At 39.7% G+C, this 22,695-nt stretch overlaps 1 protein-coding gene across 7 annotated transcripts in view; it reads left to right on the forward strand.

The window, feature by feature from the left end:
- The window catches only part of BCAS3 (BCAS3 microtubule associated cell migration factor), a 722,154-nt gene that overhangs the window by 452,625 nt on the left and 246,834 nt on the right, over positions 1-22,695 (forward strand). Inside the window, exon 23 of one of the 7 annotated variants that reach the window (XM_023204682.2) lies at positions 15,756-15,784. The exons of the other annotated variants lie outside the window; for them this stretch is intronic. Within the exon in view, the coding sequence (XP_023060450.1) occupies positions 15,756-15,769 (14 nt within the window). The 3' untranslated portion in view covers positions 15,770-15,784. Of the gene's footprint in view, positions 1-15,755; positions 15,785-22,695 lie in introns of those variants that run through there. 7 annotated transcript variants of the gene reach the window in all.

Below are 22,695 nucleotides of genomic sequence, written 5' to 3' on the forward strand. Positions count from 1 at the left end.
CTTTGTCCATAGTTTAGAACTTAAAATCTGAGTATTCCTTCTATTGAGCTATTCTTCAAGGTCTGCAGAAGTCATTTTTGTTTATAAATCTGTGATTTCTCACAGCAGATCATTTATTTCTGTCTTAATTACAGAATTTCAAAGAAAAATAAAATCCTTATCTGTACTTAACAAAGGCTGCCAACACTTTTCTGTAGACCACCAATGATTCTTGTTTTGTAACTTTTTGTTTATAAAGGCAATGTTGTATTCCACAGCGTCATTACACACACTCTGCTTCTGTGACTAAGACAGCTGGCAGGTCCAAGACAGAGCATATGGATGATGCTCTAATGACATCTGTCCAGTTGTTGTAATCACATATTTGGTGTACAGCTGAAAGACCCACTTTCACCTTAACTGAGTTTATGTGACTAATTTTAAATTTACTATAAACACTTTTTTATATGTCTCATGCTTATTAATACTTAATAATAATTCCACAAGTATTTCTCTCAATTCTAAACCCCAGAGCACCATAAAAACTGGCAAAATATCTTCCCAGTTAATTATGAGAAATTCTTCTGTATAATTTTCTTATTAATTCTCAGATCCAAAAGAACCACCAGTACAACCCAAGGACCCCAATCATTAGAATAACCACAAAACTGATTCTTAATTACTTCTTGCCTGAGACACTGCAGAAGTAACCAAATCGGTCCCACAAACATAAGCATCTCTAACCCTGCCACCTCCCCCAGTTTGTCTTACATAATATGGTAAGAATCTTCTTCCTCAAATAATTTTTATCCTGTCACTCCTGTTCTCAAGAACCTTTGGTTGTATCCCATTTTACAACATGAAGTTCAAATGTTTTGAATGGAGATTTTAAAAGTCTAGCCCTGCTTCTTGTACATCCCCTCTAGGAGCACCCCCACTCTAATCAAATTGACCTTGTTAGTTTAGCTGGACTCCAACCAGTTCTGATTCTAGCTCCTGAAGTCAGTGTCAAGAAATATTTGTCTTGACCAGGAGCAGTGCCTCACACCTGTAATCCCAGCACTTTGGGAGGCCAAGGCAGACTGACCACTTGAGGTCAGGAGTTCGAGACCAGCCTGGCCAACATGCAAAACCCCGTCTCTGCTAAAGATAAAAAAATTAGCTGAGCGTGGTGGTGCGCACCTGTAATTCCAGCTACTTGGGAGGCTGAGGTGGGAGAATAACTTGAACCTGGGAGGCAGAGCTTGCAGTGAGCCAAGATTGTGCCTCTGCACTCCAGCCTGGGAGACAGAGCAAGACTCTGTCTCAAAAACGAAGGAAAAAAAAAAAAAAAAGATCTTAGAGACCTAGGTTCTAGAGTAAACTCTGCCACTACCTAGCTAGGTTGACCTGTAACAAGTCTATTGAACTTTTTCATAGGTTATTTCTAAGATACTTTGGAAATGAAAAAAAAAAAAAATACTATGTGTTTGTAATTTTATGATTGTAATTCCATTTAAGTAAAATAACAAAAATAACAGTCGTATTGTGGACGTTAGAGAGTTCTTACCTGGAAAGTTTCATTTCCTAATGACATCACTGAAACAGCAGGTATGAGAGAGGGTTCCCTGGCTGTGATAGTTTTACTTATCTTAATTTATCTTTTGTTCCTCCGCCTTGGGCTTATTAAGTTTTGAATTAGGTATGCAAAGTATTAAGCCAGGGGTATAAATTACAATTCATTAATAAATTCATAATCTATTTTATACTGTTAAAATGAAATTATATTCCAAACTCTTATAATTGTGAACAATTTGCATTTGAGATTTTAAAATAAAGCCTAAACATTGTAGTCCCTTCCTTCTTCACTAATTTATTTCTGCGTAAAGGCCTTTCTTCCTTGAGGCCTGTGAGCCTCCAGGCCTTTGCAGCCTGTAGTGGTCTGCACTTCTCTGTTTTTCTTTCCCTGAGAGTGCTGATTAGTGACTTGCGGTGTGGATTCTGATTTATCGCAGACCAGAGCTGCCCCTAAGGGGCTGAGCAGAAACACTCATGAAGGAGCCCTGATTAAAAAGAGTGGTAATGAAGACAAATGTTTCGGAGGGAGTTGAGAGAAAACCAGTCCTTGGCATTCCCCGTAGCTCCTCTGAGCTTTTGAAAAGGAGGTAGTGGTAGCCAAAGGAAATATTTCTTCTTTGTTGTTTATTTCTCATGGCACTGGAAACATTTTTCTTTTCCTCTTGGGTGTTCTAATTCTCACTTGTTAACTGCTTTTCATGCAGGGTTGCAATTAACCCCTGGCAGATACCTCACCATGTTCTCCTTATAGCCACTCTGTCCCCAAAGAAGTTTTTAATGCTTTGACCTATAACCATTTTAGAATTCTTCAGACTTGACACTTGCCTAATTTCTCAGATCATTAAATCACACTTCTGGTTTTTTCCAGTGATTTTTACTAAATTTGATGTTAGGTGCCTATAATCACCTTCCCTTCTTCTTATTTTTACAAGACATAATGCCAGCAGAAAAAAAAAAAAAAAAATTCTGTTCACTTGGTAATTTTAAACACAACCAGGTCAATAGTTTCAAATCTAGTGTTAAATCCATAACTGAAGGCACCATTCCAAAATTACCTGAGTATAAGTGAGAACTTGACAGATAATTATGGTTGCTTGACGTGGGTCTTGGGGCATCTACCAAATCTTAATGGTAGTCCCACCACCTGTAGCCATGTGAGCTATAATCTACTGCCCTGGTCAAACTTAACCAAAATTCTGTTTTCTTTCAGAAGATTCCCTAACATTGGAATAAATGGTAAGAATATAGATTGTTTGTGCCAGGCTTATACAGTGGGTCTCTAAACTATATTGAGTGGTCAGAACGCCACATTCAGAATACTTAGGGAGGGAGAAAGAAAGATAAAGTGCCTCGGAAGCCGTGAAACATTCTAGGGAGCAAGAGCACACCGCTGCGCATGCTCCTAGTTAGTGTGCTGCAGACTTCGTTAAATGTGGAGGAGGCAAGGTGGAGAGAAGCAAAGACAAGAGAAATGGAAGATAGAGTCCCACTCCCCTATCCCCGACAATGAGAAAAAGCTCCTTACCAGGTCTGTGTGGGTCATGGGGCAAGATCAAAGAATCAAGCAAGGTTCATAAAATGCCACCACCCCTGATTCATGACCTGACCCACTGAAAGGTTAAACTTCCAGAGGCAGGTTGTGGTTTCTGATCCAATCAAGTGGATTCCTTTTTTGGAGAAAGTCTCACTGTACTTAAAGAATCTTGTCAAATATCCAAGGCTAAAGGAAAATTTTAAATCTAATCCAATCAGATGAAGAAGCTGATAAAAAGGTAGAACCATTAGTGTGAGAGCAGCATTTAAAATTATCCTTGGCCGGGCGCGGTGGCTCAAGCCTGTAATCTCAGCACTTTGAGAGGCCGAGATGGGCGGATCACGAGGTCAGGAGATCGAGACCATCCTGGCTAACAAGGCGAAACCCCGTCTCTACAAAAAAAATACAAAAAACTAGCCGGGCGAGGTGGCGGGCGCCTGTAGTCCCAGCTACTTGGGAGACTGAGGCAGGAGAATGGCGTAAACCCGGGAGGCGGAGCTTGCAGTGAGCCGAGATCCGGCCACTGCACTCCAGCCTGGGTGACAGAGTGAGACTCCGTCTCAAAAAAAAAAATTATCTTTATGGCTTTTCCGGATTTTTACCTCTGTCTCAAGCAAAACAAAAACAAAAACCCAGAACAACAACAAATGAGTTGGATGTTGCTCAGATTTGGAGTATTTGATGTTACCCCTTTCTGATGAACATCTGAGATTAAAGATCTGCATTAAAGATGAAATAGAACACACTGAGAAAAGGGTTGGGTAACAACTTTCACACTTACTTTGTTTCTGTTGAGGTTGGGTCCATCTTGAAGATTAAACTCTTCCCCAAATACAAAGGCAAGGTCAGGGTCTGAGTTAGGCTAACTGATGTCAAGTACAAGTTCTGTAGCAAAAAACAAAAATTGCTGCCACTCATCTGCTAAGAGACAAAGATTTAGGCTGCTGGACTAATTGCCAAGTTTGTAAGATAACTTCAGGAGCACCCTCCAGGCTAGTAGAATTCCATGCAAATTTCAACCATTTGACATTACTTCCCTGTTAAGTAGGGAGGAAAGACTTAGTAATTTTCAGGACTGAACAAATTCCCCGTCAAGTATTGATGCAGTCTCTTCCCGGTCTGAAATACTGGCATACTGTTCTTTATTTTTCCTGACTTCAAACAGGCATATTAATATTTCATGGATCTCTGAATCTTTCTTTGAGGATCTGGGAACACATCAGAAAAATCAGATAGAAAAGAGGGAAGAGGAAATAGGTTATTTCCTTAGCCTCCTGAAGCAAATGAATTGGAAGGGTGCTTTCTGTGACTTTCATTGGCCAGCAACTGCCTGGAATCTCAAAAAAAAAAAAAAAAGAAAGAAAAAAAAAGGGAAACCCCAAAAAAATCTTTGATTTCTTACTGTGTAATCTTTTAACGAAGTATTTTTGCAAACATACTTAGCATATGATTTTCACGTTATGTATTCCAAGGAGCCATGTAGCAGAGTTGGAGAGATAAAGCATTTGAAGACTGCAAAGTAATTTTAAATTGAGGGATATACTAACATAGGAGTCACATACAAAAAGGAAGAGGAGGTAGAGTTGGTGTGATGTGGAAAATAAATATTTCATATAGTCTGCTATAGTCTGGCCAGTATGATTAGATAAAAGTCACATTCAGAACAAACACTGGAGCAATTTACACATCCCAAAAAGAAAGGGAAGAAATACCATTTCATAATCAGAAGATGAGGATCATAATAATAGTGAACACTTACTGATTTTTTAAAAATCAACTGTTAGGCACTGTGCTCAGACTTTATGAGCATTATCTCATTTTTCATCGTTTTATAAATTAGGAAATTGAGGTCTTGTGAAAGTAACGTGCCTGGATTGACACAGTAAGCTGGTGGAATGAGGATTCGGAACCATGCATGTCTGACTCCAGAGCCCTTGCTTTTTACACCAGCCTCTACTACCTCCCTGTGTGACTCTGGTCAGTTAATCCATTTATAAAATGAGAGTATTGGACTGGGCAATTTCTAGATCCTTTTGGTTCTAGAATTATAGAAAAGTATCATAAAGTTGAGAGAACTGTGTTATGGTGGGACATTTAGAGACAAACTGAAATAGTGATTGTAATGACATTTCAACTTAATGATAGTTAGCACTGAGGGAGCCTGTACTAAATAATTATGTAATTAAATTTACAAACACCTAATTTAATCTTCAAAACAATTCTTTTTGACACCAGTTTTTTGTTCCTAAGAAAGGTTAAGTAACATCTCCAAATCACAGAACCAGAATTATTCATGAAGTGTCAGACACATCAAAGATCCAAAAGACAGTTTTTAAGATTTCAAATGGTTAATACTCTACTTTTCTCTTAGATTTTTTTTTTTTTTGAAATAAAGCATTTTTACAAGTTAGTAAAAGTGATATACAAAACTGGAATGTTCTTCAAACTGGAATGTTACTAGAGTTCTTGCTTGAAAATAGTTCCAAATTAAACATATGAGGCTTCCAGTAGTTTGAAGACTTTAGAATCCGACTTGAGATCAAATCAGGACTCTCTGAGACAGTGAGGTCACCTAAACCGCGAAGTGTGAGATGCCCTGTTTCATGCTTCTCATAATGACACAATAAGGCCATTAGTATTATCTTTATTATAACAGATGATTATAAATGGTACAGAGTTGGTTTCTTATTATCTGGTACTTTTTGTCACTTAGCCCTAATTTTCTTAATTCAAGGACATATTCTGTTAGTACTAGGGAGCAAGTCTAAGACTGACTTTGCCACACTAATCAAATTACATCAGTGTCAAGTGCTCACTAATTAACACAAAATTTATATCTGCATTAGGTAAATGTCATTTCACCACAGTGGCCTGAAATAAGCTTTTTATTCCTTTGAGTTAGCGTACCATTTCATTGTAAATATTACAAACAAGCTACTGACCAAATTTAGGCCCATGTGCATTTGTTATTTAGCTGGAAATAGCTAGAAGACAGTCAGTACTTCCAAAGATCTGTAGGAAAATGCCCTGCTTCGTTTTTTAACTGATCAACTAGCTAACTTGTCACCTTGAGGTCCTGTGTATACATCATAGCAGGGCTTAGCAGACTACTGCCACCCCCTGTCTATATGCAGCCCACGGGCTAAGAACCGTTCTCACATTTTTAAATGGGAGGAAAAACATCAAAAGAAGATTTTATGAAACCTGAAAATCATATGAAATTCAAATGCCAGGCTCATAAATAAATCTTAATGCAACAAAGTCATGTCTGTTCCCTTATGTATTGTCTATGGCTGCTCTCCCTGTGATGGCAGAATTGAGCAGCTGTAACAGAGACTGTGTGGCCTAAAGATACTTACTGTCGGGCTGGTTACAGAAAATGTTTTCCAACTAGAAGCTGTATTCCAAACTCTTTCCTAATGTGGCATACAAAGCCTTTAGGATCTGGCTCCTGTGTGCCTCTGGTGCTGCTGCTGCTGCCGCTGCTCCTATTTCTGCTTCTGCCACAGCCACCGCCACTGCTGCCTCCCCCTCCTTCTTCCCTGCACCGCCTCGCACCCACCTTCCCCATGACCAGCAGCCTGAGCTCTAACAATTCTCAACTACTAGCACCTCTTAGACTCCAAAATGCTTTGCACCTATTTAAATGTTGTCCCATGCTCTTCCCTCTACATGAAATCGTTTCTTTCCATCCTGAGTACCCCTGGCAAGCTCCTATCTTCCAATATTTTTACTTAAGCATCCCCTCTTCTTTTCTGCACCCGGATCATCTTGGACATAGTGTTGTTTCCACCTTGCATTCACTCACTAGACAGTAAGATTTTTCATTACAGATACTGTCTCCTCTTCATCTTTATATCCTTAGAACAGGGTTTCTCAGCCTAAGTACTGAAGGTATTTTGGACTGGACAATTCTTTGTTTGCAGCAGTTTTATGCATCATAGGATGTTTAGCAGCATCCCTGGCTTCTACCCATTAGATAGTGGCATGCCCCCTTCCCTCAGATTGCCTCCGAATATTGCCAGATGTCCCCTTGTGGACAAAATTGTCCCATTTATTTATTTAGAGATGGAGGCTCGATGTTGTCGCCCAGGCTGTAGTGCAGTGGTGTGATCTCAGCTCGCTGCAACCTCTGCCTCCCAGGTTCAAGCGATTCTTGTACCTCAGCCTCCTGAGTAGCTGGGATTATAGGTGTGTGCCACCACATTCAGCTAATTTTGTATTTTTGGTAGAGATGGGGTTTTGCCATGTGGCCCAGGCTGGTCTCGAACTCCTGGCCTCAAGTGATCCACCCACCTCGGCCTCCCAAAGTCCTGTGATTACAGGTGTGAGCCAATGTGCTCAGCCAATTGTCCCCATTTAAGAACCACTGCCCTGGAAACCAGCAGTAACTAGACTCTGGTGGATGCTGAGAAAATGTTGAATTATTCAGATACTTGATTCACATTGAATTGTATACATCAGATGTATGAATTGTGAATTACATTTCAATAAAACATTTTTTAAAAAGTATTGATTTACTATTAGCTATTATTAGTGGCATTATTATGGTGGTTTCCATTTGTTTTCCACAGTGGCCACCAGTGCAACTGATTTTGTCATACACTGTACTCATTGATGCCAAATATATATATCTTATTTAACGCTGACTTCAAATCTAGGAAGTTGATTTGGTTATCTCTTCTTGACTTTTTGGAAATGCAGACACAAAGAGATTCAGCAAATTGCTTAAAATCGAGGTAACTAGCAAGCATGTATAAAGGGATACATGACTCAGCTCTTGTCTAGTTTCAAAGCCTGTGCTCATTCCATCTGACCATGTTGCTTCCATAAGCCACATGCCAGCCACGTAATGAACTTCTTGATTAGAAGAAAATGCATGTACCTACCAAAGATAGTGTGTGTATATAGCAAATATGAGCAATTTCTAAATAATGGCAGCATTATTTTTGTTCAAAATGCTAAAAATTGGGGGCAGGCATGGTGGCGCACGCCTGTAATCCCAGCACTTTGGGAGGCCAAGGTGGGCGGATCACCTGAGGTCAGGAGTTTGAGACCAGCCTGTCTCCACTAAAAATATAAAAATTAGCTGGGCATGGTGGCACACGCCTGTAATCTTAGCTACGCCGGAGGCTGAGGCAGGAAAATCACTTGAACCCGGAAGGCGGAGATTGCAGAGCCAAGATCACACCAGTATGTTCCAGCCTGGGCGACAGAGCAAGACTCCATCTCAAAAAGAAAAGAAAAACCAAAAAGCTAAAAACTGAGTTATCATTAGAACAGCCCGTGTACTCTATGGATGGTGATGGGTTTTTCTTTTGTGGGAGTTGTTGTTTTGGTTGATTCGGTGTTTTCTTTGAGTCCACTGAGGAGCCACTGTTTGCTTCCATATCTTTAGATCCTGATATGGTAGGACATGCACAATCTATTTTGAATCATCATAAAGATTGAATTTTCAGCCTGCAAAAACAAAAGAAAATTCATAGGGCGTCAGTTCTCACCTTTCAGGTAGAACCTTGGAGATATGGCACTAAAACAGATAGGACCTGTGAGGCTGGTAATCTTTGGAATGGCACTGTATGGCAAAACTTTCAGTGATAATGGAAATGTGGCATATCTGTGCTGTCCAATATAATAGTCACGTGTGGCTACTGAGTGCTGGGAATGTGGCTGTTATAACCAAGGAACTGAATTTTTAAATTTCATTTAATTTTGATTAATTTAAATGTAAATAGCTTATGTGGCTAGTGGCTATCGTTTTGAATAGCACAGCTTTAGAAATATTAGCTTTGACAAAACCACAAACTTAAGTTTATCCCCAGCAAACATCTTAGGTGCCAGAGACGGCAGATTTGGATTGAATAAATTATCCATGTTGAGTATCTACGTGGGAATTCCTACTTATACAGTGCAGATTCAGAGATTACTGTTGTACCTTGGCTATGTGACTTACACACAGACCAAATTACTCTGCTGGGGGTAAATTCATACTCCAGTGTTACTTCAACATTTCTGAACATCTTTTTGTAAGCAGTGTTGCATTTTTTATTGGCTTGATTGTTGTAGTAATTACAAAATAAAGTATCCATTTAGGGGGCAATGTTGAAGCATTGAGGAATAAATGGATAAATGTGGTATATTTGATTGTTTTTGGTGTTTAAGAACTATTATTGGAATAAGAGACTTTTGCTTTATTGAAGTCCTATAATTTTTTACTAGAACATTTGTTTTATGGCTCTTGATCCAAATGACAGCTGAATTTAGGAATTCAGCAGAAGAGTAACAATTCTTCTTCTTTGGGCATTTTTCTGATTATTTGCTTTGAAAGTCAGAGGATTCCATGTCTTGGAATATTTTTTTCATATCCATAAGATTTGAATTGTGAAGATAAGAAAATTATAAAGTGTTGATAGGTTTTCATCAGCAGTACATTCTTAAAAAGAAGAAAAATATTTTATTTCAAATGCTATCCTAAATTAGCTGTAATCTTCAACAAGTTATTTTTAAACCCACTTTGTGCTTTTGCTTACATTTGTTTATTAAATCTATTAGATCTAGAAAAAAACAATTCAATTAGAGACAGATATGAATTTCTTATTATTGGATTTTCAAGAATTATTATCTTTTTATTTTTACTTCTTTCACCCCCATACTTGTATTGCTAGTGATAGAAGTTCTGAATTATGGATACATTCTTAGGCTTAAAGCATACACATTTTTTCCCTTAGAGTTATAGATGATCTAATCTAAAAAGTTGGAGGACTTAAAAAAAAAAAGTGTCAAGATTTTTTTTCTTCATTTCCTGATTTGCTCCTTTAAGGAAGTGTGAGAAGGTTAAAGATGTCTGTGATCTGGCAAACGAGGTTCACAAATGCTGTTTTCATATTTGTGGTTTTGGTGTTTCCTCTTACACATGTGTCTTCCTTCTTCAGTTTCTCACTCTGTCGAGAGAGCATGGCTGCACCCTTTGCATTCTGGGCATACATCATCTGGGCCCAGTGCGGGCTTTGTTTATAGCAGAAGCCATAATGTATAATGTTCAGGAGAGGGTGAGCTACATAAGAAACTCCCTTTGAAGGATTCCTTGTGTGGACTGCTTATCAGAAAAAGTGTGAATGCTATTATTTTCTCTTTCCTAGAACTCATCCATGCAGCATAGTTCAGTGTGATTAAAAGTCATCATGCTACATGATTTAGGGAATATAAAAAATGAAGAAGGCATGTTCCCTGGCCCCCAGAAACTTGGAATTCAGTTGATAAAAATACAACCCTAGTGACCATAGAACAAGGCAGATGGAGTTCTCTCAGAATGCAAAGAAAGGTAAAATTCTTTGTAATGGGTGATCAGAGAAAGTTTTATAGAAAAAATGCCATTTGAGCTAGAATTTGAGGAATACATGGAATTTTGGCAGGTGAAGATTAAGGAAAGGGATACCTACTGTCAAGACACAAGGTCATATGACTGGGCACAGTGGCTCACGCCTGTAATCCCAGCACTTCGGGAGACCAAGGTGAGTGGATCACTTGAGGTCAGGAGTTCAAGATCAGCCTGGCCAATAGAGTGAAACCCCGTCTCTACTAAAAATACAAAAAATTAGCCGGGCGTGGTGGTGCATGCCTGTAATCCTAGCTACTCAGGAGGCTGAGGCAGGAGAATCGCTGGAAACCAGAAGGCAGAGGTTGCAGTGAGTCAAGGTCACACCACTGCACTCCAGCCTGGGTGACAGAGTGAGACTCCATCTCAAAAAAAAAAAAAAAAGGGAACAGAGTCACTCACCAAGGCATACACATACTGGACCAATTTGGGAAAGTATGGAAGTTTGCTTTGAATATATAGCAAAGGATATGTGAGGAATAGCTGTGGAAGATCCAACTATCAAGGGAGGCTAGGACCAGACTCTGAAGGTGGAGTGCTGGGTGGGAGATGTGGAACAGGGGACAAGAGATGGAAGGTTTTTTTTTTGTTGTTGTTTGTTTGTTTGTTTGTTTGTTTTGAGACGGAGTCTCACTCTGTCGCCCAGGCTGGAGTGCAGTGGTGCGATCTCAGCTCACTGCAAGCTCCGCCTCCCGGGTTTACGCCATTCTCCCGCCTCAGCCTCCCGAGCAGCTGGGACTACAGGCGCCCGCCACCTCGCCTGGCTAGGTTTTTGTATGTTTTAGTAGAGACAGGGTTTCACCGTGTTAGCCAGGAGAGATGGAAGGTTTTGAGTTGGGGAAAAGTATTCCGGCAGCAGGACTGAGACACTAAAAAAAAGTAACCCTGTTAAGTGATTATCACAATCAAACATTTACCAAGTAATCACAGCAAGTGAATTCGGTTTGTAAAGCCACATAAAAGTTGCTTATCTCTCCACTTTTTTTTTTTTTTTTTCGGGAGAAACAGCACTCTGGCATTTGACCATCTTAGTATGGCCTCTACATAACTTTGGAATGCAAAAGAAAAGAGAAAACTCTCTTTGTAAAATCAATTAAAAGCTAATTGTTTGTTATTTTTTTAAGTTAATAAATATATATTTACATAGTTTATAGTTCTTACATAAAGCTTTCATGTTCTTTTCCTTATGAAATGACTCTATGACTTTGGGCACATTACAGATTGTAATGTAGTGGATTGATGGTACATGATTTAAGAGAAATCTTATACTAATCTGCAAGTATCCTGAGAAATGTTAAGTAAGGAAAAAGCATGCCTCCCTGTGCTCTTTATCCATTTGAGTGTTTTTTCCCCCCCAAAAGTATAATAGTGAAATGGGGCAGGCATGAACCCTGTGAAAGATCATTGCTACCACTTCTACTTTTCATTATCATGTCTGTTTATCCTGGTTCACCTGTACAGTGGGACTGGGCTGGTTCATTTCAACACAGTAATGAGTATTTACCCTCTATTGCCCTCAGAACTTACACCAGTACATAAATGTTACATTCTTCAATGAGGGGCCTTTACATTCATATGTAGGGCATTTGATTACTTCAATGTTGAAACAATTATAAAGAAGTTGAATTAGGCTGGGCATGGGGGTTCATGCCTGTAATCCCAGCACGTTGGGAGGCCAAAGTGGGAGGACCACTTGAGGCCAGGAATTTGAGACCAGCCTGGGCAACATACCAAGACTCTGTCTACAAAAAAAAAAAAAAAAAAATGTTAAAAGTAACCAGGTATAGTAGCGGGAGCCCATAGACCCAGCTACTTGGGAGGCTGAGTTGGGAGGATTCCTTGAGCCCAGGAGTTTGAGACTGCAGTAAGTTATGATCACACCACAGCACTCCAGCCTGGGCGACAGAGCGAAACTCTGTCTCAAAAAATAAAATAAAAGTTGAATCACCCATGTTAGATTATGAGCTTATTAAAAGTTAAACAGGCTGGGCGCGGTGGCTCACACCTGTAATCCCAGCACTTTGGGAGGTTGAGGCGGGCGGATCATGAGGTCAGGAGATCAAGACCATCCTGGCCAACATGGTGAAACCCCATCTCTACTAAAAATATAAAAATTAGCCGGGCATGGTGGTGGGCGCCTGTAGTCCCAACTACTCAGGAGGCTGAGGCAGAAGAATTGCTTGAACCCAGGAGGCAGAGGTTGCAGTAAGCAGAGATCGTGCCACTGTACTCCAGCCTGGTGACAGAGCGAGACCCCATCTGGAAAAAAAAAAAAAAGTTAAACAATTATACACAGATCCTCAAGTTCTTGAAAGAAGTTTGTTGAGGATAAGATTTATTTAAATGGAGTAGTTTTACTCCTATTTCCACTCTCATTTTCTCCTTTTCCCCAGATATATACAGCTTCTCATTATTGGTGTTTATTACATGTAAAATTCACATTTTATTTTTTTAATAAATAAAAATTTATTATTAAGGTACTTGGCTATGTACTGTATATACCTTATCTCAATCAATCTTGTTGACAATCTGTTAGGTAGTTGTTGTTATGTCCATTTTAGAGATGAGGAGACAAAGACTTAGAAAGGTTGTTTTGCCAGTTAGTAATTGCCAGAGCCAAATTTAAACCCAGATGTGTACAATTGAAGCTGATGTCCTGACTACTGTAGTACAGTGGCTTCCTTGATGCTAGATGATGTGACCCCAGTTTTGGTAATGGAGGAATACTGATCCAATCCAAAGTGGTTATTTTGCATGGAGGAGTCAGAGAATTTTGCCCCCATGTAAAACAAAAGTCCTGTGTATCTGATAAATGTTCTCTGTTTAACTAGATTTGTATAGTGCCCTGGGAGTGCTAGTTAGCATTAATAACAACATTCTGGGGCAGGGGAGGGTGGGGGAATGTATCATCAGAAAAAATGGATTTGGGGATATAGAGGTGAAGGCAGGAAGAGGCAGTCATATAGAATGATGTGCTTGGAAGATCTCTGCCTTTTCATGTACTGCATCTGACAAAAATGGATTTGATGACATCTGGGATTTGCTTCAAAATAACAGAGGAGGAGGGAAGTGGATTTGGATGTGTATGGGGCGGGATTGGCCTGGTTTGAGGGTTGTTCGGGTTGTATGATGGATGCATGGGTTTTATTATATTCTTCTATTTTGATGTATGTTCAAAATTCTCCATAATAAAATGTTTTTAAAAGTTATTTGAAAGTACTGTTTCCATGATTTTATAGTGGTTAAATTATGTATATGTTTTCTTATCCAAAATTCTCTTGGTTTTTCTCAAAAGAAGCTTTTTCTTCTAGCATTTGTTCCCTTTTAGAATCTCCCTCACCTCTCTTTCTGATTATTTATTAAAAGAACTCAATTATTTCAGTGCTGAAGGAGAAGTTAACTGTCAAATGCCCATATAGCTACAGTATTGGGATAATTTATCTGATTTTTTTAATGAGTAAGTTCTCTTTGACTTTATTTTTGAACTCAACTTGCTTGCATTGTTCTTGTTAGTAAAAAACATCGCTAGGATGTACTTAGTAATTGGAGTCAGCTGCACTTAAGACTGTTCGGCCAGACTGTTATTTTAGCCTTCACTAGTAGGGTTTTTAACACCAGTTTGACCTTACTTTGAAACATTCTCAAAATACCATGCTTTAATATCAATTTATATACTTTCATATTAAGGCAGGGCTGAGTCCCTGGGGAAAAAAATAATGAAATTTTTACTTCCCACAAATGTAGAATAAAGGTAGAAATTCTGATTTTGTTTTTTAAAGAAAAATAGAGGTAAAGACTTTAAATTTTTTCTTTGGTCAGGACATAATGCTTGCAAATACATTCTAAGGTTATAAGTTGGCCAGGCATGGTGGCTCATGCCTGTAATCCTAGCACTTTGGGAGGCTGAAGCGGGTGGATCACCTGAGGTCAAGAGTTTGAGACCAACTGGCCAATATGGCGAAACCCCGCCTCTACTAAAAATATAAAAATTAGCCGGGCATGGTGGTGCATGCATGTAATCCCAGGTACTAGGGAGGCTGAGGCAGGAGAATCACCGAAACCTGGGAAGCGAAGCTGTAGTGAGCCGAGATTGTGCCACCGCACTGTAGCCTGGGTGACAGAGCAAGACTCTGTCTCAATAAAATAAAATAAAATAAAAAATAAATAAAGTATAAGTCACAGAAAGATAGGACACCTACAAATTAGGGGTGCTGGTTTCATTGGCCTGTGTGTCCTACCATCGCTTTGGGATAGAGACCGAATCAGTGTGAAGCACCAAGTAGATGGTAATTATTCATGAAATCAGATTTTTTGCCGGAAATACTAAATTCCCATAACTTATGCAAATTACATTTTAGGCAAGTAATGCTCAAATTTTCTATAGGTGTTCTGAAAATAAGTTTTAAGTTTTTGTTTATTTTATAGGAGGACAGTTGACTCCTTTCTACTCTTTTTTTGCCGTTTTCCCTATTTTTTGCCACTGGTAAACTCTTGCCTAGAGGAATGCCAGAGGCAGAATACATTTTGGAGTGTAGATTTTTTTTTTTTTTAGGAGGGTTATAGTAGCCTGAGGACTTCGTTTCTTTCTCTGAAGACACAACTATCAGCAAATCCATATAAGGCAAGGGACTCCCTTCCATCTCTTCTGAGCCTTCTACATATATGTCTAGATACTATGACAGGTCCAGTGCCTGTGAAGACCTGGAACATTTCAGACAATCACACAGATGTTTTCTTATGCTATATATAAGAATTAAGCAAGTGTTTTCTAATGAAGTGTCCCTCCAAGCATTCTCTATCTTCTGGTAATGCAAAACTAAGCAGCCCGTTTTAGGTCTAAAATGTTAACTACTTTATCTCTGTTACCTTTCTGAAATGTTTGGCCTAATATTTTTTATAAAATCTGTGAAAGTTTGAAAATTTATAATTGTTGATCCTCAATAGTCAAAAAACTAGTCATTTAACAACACAATATATCTCTGCGTGTTCTTGAGCGTGTATTCAAGTTAGCTTTAGTTAACCCTTTATTTTCTGGACTTCTTCGAGTCAGCTCTTAGAATTGTATTTATGGGTTGCTGAGGAAGCTAGAGGTCAGAGATATTTTCTTAGTCAGTTGATTTACCTCAAAGAATTACTTCATGTAGATTAACTGAAATAATGATACTGCTAAGATTCCCAGATTAAGATCATTATAGCATTTGAGTAGGCCCTCGGTGACAAGTTGCTCTAAACCTGTTTAGCTCACCACCGTAAGGTTTAAAACATAAAAATATAAAAGTGCTTAAAATTTTCTTTCTGTTTCCTTATCAGAAATATTCATTTAGACCATAACAACTGTTAGAACAAGATAACAACTCCAGGCCAGCTGTCAAATGTTTACCATTATCAAAACTCTCCCTGGAGGGAGATGCAACTTTGGCTCGCCTCACCGGCAGTAATTTAATTTTTCCTTCATTCTGACTCGGAAATGGCAGCATTTTTCAAAGCTTCCTCCCACTGATGGCTGAAATTTTCCTTGTGAAATGATTTCCACCAGTCTTGAATCTTTCTTGTTTCTGCCGTCTTCACCTTTGCTGATGGTTCTGCAACTCATCACCAGCTATGCAAACTGACAGTTCACATCCTGGGGCAGCAGCGGGGTCTGGCCTGCAGAAAGGAGCAGCCTGACCAAATTTACGCTCACAAGATCTCTTAATTCACAAAAGCATTTGCTCTAGTTCCTGTTCTCTGCTGCAGGGGCTACGGAGAGGGAGTGGGGGTTGGGGGAGGACCATTGGGAGAATGTTCTGAGGAGAAGAGAGGCTCTCTTCACACTCTACTGAGTACACAGACTTTGGAGATGAAAAACAGACGGAGAGAGGCATTTCCAACCATCTTGCTGATCTGTGCAGGAGTTCATTGAACTGTACAGCATAGCACCAGACCCTTGTGTCATTTAATGTTACTTTAAAAAATTATTCTTAAATGTTCAGCACAAATATCCCTCCCCTTTTTACTTAAGCTGAAAAAGAATATAAAAATTAAAGGGAAATTGAAAATTTAAGTCTTGCAGTGAGAATGACCAGAAATCATTTTCCTCTCTGGAGAGTTCCTGTTTAATATGAAAGTCCTCTTAAGCGTGGACAGAGGAAGTTTTAGGTTTGATTTGAACTTCATGTACATGACATATTCCTTTTTTTTTTTTCTTCCCTCACAAATTTCCACCCAGGCCACTTGTTTGCAGTGACTGCCAGACCTTCCATAGCTGCTTCCAAGATACTCCTGGAATCTGAGATTACCTTTTATCCTCTTGATGGACCATGTTGTTATTTTTGTCCTTTTCCCTGAAGCTCTTCTGCTTTGCTGGGGAGGACTCATCCCCCTATGCCTGATCTACCCCCAGATAGCTGACACAGTCCAGTTCCGTAGCACAAGGTTACTTACCTTTTTTTTTTTTTTTTTGAGACAGTTTCACGCTGTGGCCCAGGCCGGAATGTAGGGATGTGATCACGGCTCACTGCAACTTCCACCTCCTGGGCTCAGGCGATCCTCCCACCTCAGTCTCCTGAGTAGCTGGGATTACAGGCGCAAGCCACTACACCCAGCTGATTTTTTTTTTTTGTAGAGACAGGGTTTTGCCATGTTGCCCAGGCTGGTCTCGAACTCCTGGGTTCAGGGATCCATCCCCCCCAGCCTCCCAAAGTGCTCAGATTACAGATGTGAGCCACTGCATCCAGCCAAGGTTGTTTATTTGTGTACCAGTTTGGGTCACTCTGAAAATTGCTTTGAAAGACTTACTGTTTAAAATGACTGAGCTCTTAGGAGTGTTTTTGTCCTCTTCCCACAACCCCCAAATATCTAAAACAGCCTAATCAAATTGGTAGGTTGTTTTCATGCCTTTCAAAATGGAACTAAAATTAAAGTAGAAATGAGAGAATCTTGAGCTAGAGTGGCAGATTGGAATTCTAGGCTTTGCTGGTCCGCTGATGATGTTCATTTTCTTTCCTTGTGACTCTCATAATCAGAGTAAAAGGATGAGATTGTAGGTGATAACACAATCCATTCAGGAAGTATGACTCTGCTGAATTGAGGTTGATTTTTAAGTGTGAGTAAAATGTTATGCAAATTGGTTGTTTAATATTTCAGAGGGGAACATGCATTTGCTAGAGAAAATGAAAATATTTCAAACCCACTTAGTTTGTTGTAATGACAGATGCTTTTTTTTTTTTTTTTTTGAGACAGGATCTTGCTCTGTTGCCCAGGCTGGAGTGCAGTGGTGTGATCATGGCTCACTGCAGTCTCGACCTCCCAGGCTCAAGCAACCCTCTAAGTTCAGCCTCCCGAGTAGCTGGGATTACAGGTGCACACCACCACGCCTGGCTATTTTTTTGTTTTGTTTTGTTTTGTTTTGAGACAGAGTCTCACTCTGTTGCCCAAGCTGGAGTGCAGTGGCATGATCTCAGCTCACTGCAACCTCCACCTCCCAGGTCCAAGTGATTCTCATGCCTTAGCCTCCTGAGGGCCTGGGACTGCAGGCATGCGCCACCACACCCAGCTAATTTTTTGTATTTTTAGTAGAGATGGGGTTTCTCCATGTTTGTCAGGCTAGTCTTGAACTCCTGACCTCAGGTGATCCGCCCGCCTCAGCTTCCCAAAGTGCTGGGATTACAGGCATGAACCACTGTGCCCGGCCATGCCGGGCTAATTTTTTGTTTTGTTTTTGTAGAGACGGGGTTTCACCAGTTTGCCCAGGCTGGTATTGAACTCCTGAGCATAATCAGTCTATCCACCTTGGCCTCCCAAGGTGCTGGGTTACAGGTGTGCACCAGCCACCTGGGCCAACAGGTGTTTCTTATATCAAAGTAGCGCTAATAGATTTCTGTTTCTCAAAAAGTGTTCTCAAGTATAACTCACCTGCTTCCTTGTTTCAGACTGGCCATTTCCCTAATTGCCTGAATTAGAGGTGTTTTTATATTCTCAATAAAGCTGTGGGGAATACATACCTTAGAAATGTATAAGTTGGGGCGGGGCATGGTGGCTCACGCTTGTAATCCCAGCACTTCGGGAGGCCGAGGCGGGTGGATCACCTGAGGTCGGGAGTTCAAGACCAGCATGACCAACATGGAGAAACCCCATCTGTACTAAAAATACAAAATTAGCCAGGTGTGGTGGTGCATGCCTGTAATCCCAGCTACTCAGGAGGCTGAGGGAGGAGAATCCCTTGAACCTGAGAGGTGGAGGTTGCAGTGAGCCGAGATCACGCCATTGCACTCCAGCCTAGGAAACAAGAGTGAAACTGTCTCAAAAAAAAAAAAAAAGAAAGAAATGTGTAAGTTGGTTGAGAATGCAAATACCAGTACAAGATACAGTATGTGCTAAATTCCACAAGGAATATTGTTAAAAGTAAGTGCTATAGGAATTTTAGATAAGTAGAGACACCTCAGAAGGTTTAGAAAACTATGTGTAATTTATATTAATACATCACACACACACACACACACACACGTTTTTGTATTATTTCCAGAGCTTAATATATTCTCTGCCCATAAAATGTTTAGGTGATATGTCTGTGAAACCTCCCTCAAATTTGGAGCCAACTTATTTTATTTGGTGTGTAGTATCTCACGTAATAGTTACATTTTATTGAGTACTTACTATGGACCAAACATTATGTGCCAGACACTGTTCCAAACACTGTGTTAAACCACTTCGTGGAAGGTTCAAAAACTCAGAAGCTACACTGGCCAGATTTAAGTGGTGGGGGTTATACAGCAAATTACCTACATTTAAGGTTACTGTTGCCGTTTCATTCCATGTTACCAACTACAGAAATGTGGGCTCGGTGTTGCCAGACCTTCCATTTAGTCAAAAGAGACAGGAAATTCACATTTTTATGGATATTTCCTGATTTTTTAAACACTACAGGCTAACCGAAACAGTTTGTGACTTTTGCATTGTATGTTCCACTCCATTTTATCCTCATAACATCCCTACAAGATAGGTATAATTATTCGTATTTGCCTGTTCTCAACACAGCTAATACAGAGCAAAAGTAGAAATCTACTGCAGGTCTGTCTCCCTCCAAAAACTATGTTGTTATTGCGCTTCCTCCGCTGCTTCCCTAAACTCATGAAGGTGGTGGTGTTGGCAAAAAATGTGCTGTTTGGTTAAAGCCAGGCCCTTAACGAAATTATCAAATGGCATGGTACTGTACCACGGAGTGCCATTTTCCAGAAAACAGTTATTTATGGCTTTGGGAGAATTAATTATAACGTGAAGATAATGATAACTGCAAATATCAAACAAAAGCTCTGTTGACTTTGCTACAGATTTTTTATTTAAACCCTATGGTACTTCTAGAAAAGGCACACAAATACTCTAAATCGTTGACAGAGTTCTTCAGGTTTCTCAAAGAGTAGCAAAAGTATTAGTGGCAATTTTACAAAGCCTGACCTTGCCAGAAAGGGATATCAGTAGTTCTCAGGGTCTACTAAATATTTAATCACTTTTATTAAAATTCCAAATAAACTTAGACGCCTGAAGGAGTTAATGCACTTCCACAAACCTGCTTTCAGCTGGTAAGATCAGGCCCATTATTATTATTATGTACAGCTGTAAAAAGCTGGTTCCATAGCATAAATTGTGAAATACTTAGGCCAGAAGATTACTCGAGAAGAATTGTATTGCTTGTTCGGTTATATATTTTGATCTTTATTGCTAGTAGTTTTTTTCTCATGAGAGTTGGGGATTAACCTTGCTTTTAATGTAAAAAGTATATCTGTGAGGGTAAAAATAGAAAATGAAAATAGATTTTTAATGGCAACTTTGGTTCTTAGCATTAATTTTAAATGCATTTTTCATTCTGGACTTTTAAACAGTTTTGAGAAACATATGAGAGATTTGTGAACAGGGGCAAGGGAGGGTCAAATGTATCAAATCCTTGGATTCCAGCAAATGTAGGATTTGTGGAAGAGCAGAGAAGCACACATGTGTTGGGAATGTAAATTAAAATAAAACCCCACTTTGTGGAGGCTTTGAAAAGTGAGTGCACCCTGTTATGGCAAATGTCGGAGGCGTTTGTCTTCTTAATAAATTAACCAAATATTAAAATAAACATTACTTTTATCAGTCTGCATTTTTCCTCTCTGGATGAAAGTGTTTCAGGAAAAATCATAAAAGAATCTATGGTAGCTCAGAGAGGTTAAACTCAACAGTTGTTTTCTTTGAAGTCTCTGGCCATGAGGTTAATTGCCAAAACTGCTTGTGGAAAAGGTGGTAACAATTTAACAAGACTGTACAACTGCAGAGACTTAGATGAATATCAGGTGTTTGCAGATGTTTTTTCCTAACAGGAAAGGGGGTGGGGAAGAGAGGCGGAACAGAATGAGAAACAGGGGAAGAGAGAGGCCTGAATAAAGTCCCAACTAAACAGCCAATAATTCTTTGTTTGCTTAGCCAATCATCCTGTAATTGGCCAGGAGGTTAATAGGAGTCTATTGATTGGTCAGGAAGATTGCTTACTGTGGCTATTTTTACAGTATGCTCCCAGACAGAAGACTGCAATTACTGGAGCTCTCATTCCCACTCTTTAGGGCCATGGCTGCTCTGATTTATGAAACCCGATCAGGTTGCTGTTGGCAGTTTATGTTTTAAGTGTTGCCTTCTGGGTCTTTGCTGCTTGTGGGTCAGTGTGCTCTTTCTCATCATTTTTTGTGGTCATTTGAATAGGTAAGCTTATTTATGACTTACTGAAGTAGGAATACATTAAAAATAATAACCACCACCCACGTGCACTGAAAAGCGGGAACAATCCTACAAGATGTGTGACAGAGCTCTGCTTGTTCTAGAAATAGAGATTCTGCTACCAGTATAGAGTTTACAAAAGACCAGGCAATAAAATAATACTGCCCTTCCTTTCTCTGTCTTCAGCAGACATGTTTCTCAACTCTCCTCATTAATTCCTGCTAATTGATTACACTTAGATTTGCTTTCGTATAACTTCTCATAATTAGATTTGGTTGCTGGTATGTTAGAGTTAGGAAACTGAGGCCAAGTTATAAATGTCTTTAACCCCCAGACTGCTTTTGGAGCTTGTGACAGGGCTCTTCTAACTTAACCCATCCTGACCTGGTCTTGACCTTAGCATTACTAATAAGGTACTTACCTCATCATTTCGTTTCTCACTTACTGAACGTGACTATAAATCCTCCTGTTACTCAAGATCTTGGTTTTCCACACTTGTGCAAACCTTCTTTTGTAGTTCCCTGGGAGCCCAGTTGAAGGGGAGTAAATCTTTAATGCTGATAAAGCCCTGGAGCCACAGATTTCTGTATAGCCACATCTAGACAACTGAATTTCACTTACACTTCCAACTTCTCATTTAAAGCTACAGTGACCACAACTACTGCAATTACTGTTACTGCTACTACTACTGCTATTACAGGTTGACCGTCCCAAATCCAAAAATCTGAAATCTGGAATGCTCCGAAATTCAAAACTTTTTTGAGTGCCAATATTACACTCTAAGGAAATGTTCATTGGAGGATTTTCGATCTTCAGATTAGGGATTCTCAACCAGTAAGTCTATAATGCAAATATTCTAAAATCTGAAAAAATTCAAAATTCAAAACACTCCTGGCCCCAAGCATTTCTGATAAGGGATAATCAACCTATACCACTACCTCCTCCTGTTTTTACCTACTTTTTTTTTTTTTTTTTTTCTTTTAACTGTTAAGGACTTCTGCAAATTCCTGCATTGCTTCTAATCTAAACATCTCTTTCATTCAATTTTTTCTTTTCTTTTTTTTTTTTTTTGAGATAGGGTTTCACTCTGTCACCCAGACTGGAGTACAGTGGCGCATTCGACTCACTGCAGCCTCAATCTCACTGGCTCAAGCAGTCCTTCCAGTTCAGTCTCCCAAGTAGCTGAGACTGACTAGTATGCCCAGCAAATTTTTAAATTTTTGGCAGAGACAAGTTCTTGCCATGTTACCCAGACTGGTCTTGGATTCCTGGGCTCAAGTGAGCCTCCTGCCTTGGCCTCCCAAATTGCTGGGATTACAAGCGTGAGCCACTGCACCTGGCCAATGTCTGTGTTTTGAATGACTACTGTATGCCAGGCGCTCTTGGCAAGGTCTCTGGATACGGTGATGATGAGATAGACCACAGGCTTTTCATGTCAGTACTCCTCCTGCAAACATGAATGTTCCTAAAATGCACCAGACTTACTGTAAGAAGTATGGCAAGCACCAGCTCCACATAGTGACACAGT

The sequence above is a fragment of the Piliocolobus tephrosceles genome, chromosome 16, assembly GCF_002776525.5.
Source record: "Piliocolobus tephrosceles isolate RC106 chromosome 16, ASM277652v3, whole genome shotgun sequence".
Lineage (NCBI taxonomy): Eukaryota > Metazoa > Chordata > Mammalia > Primates > Cercopithecidae > Piliocolobus > Piliocolobus tephrosceles.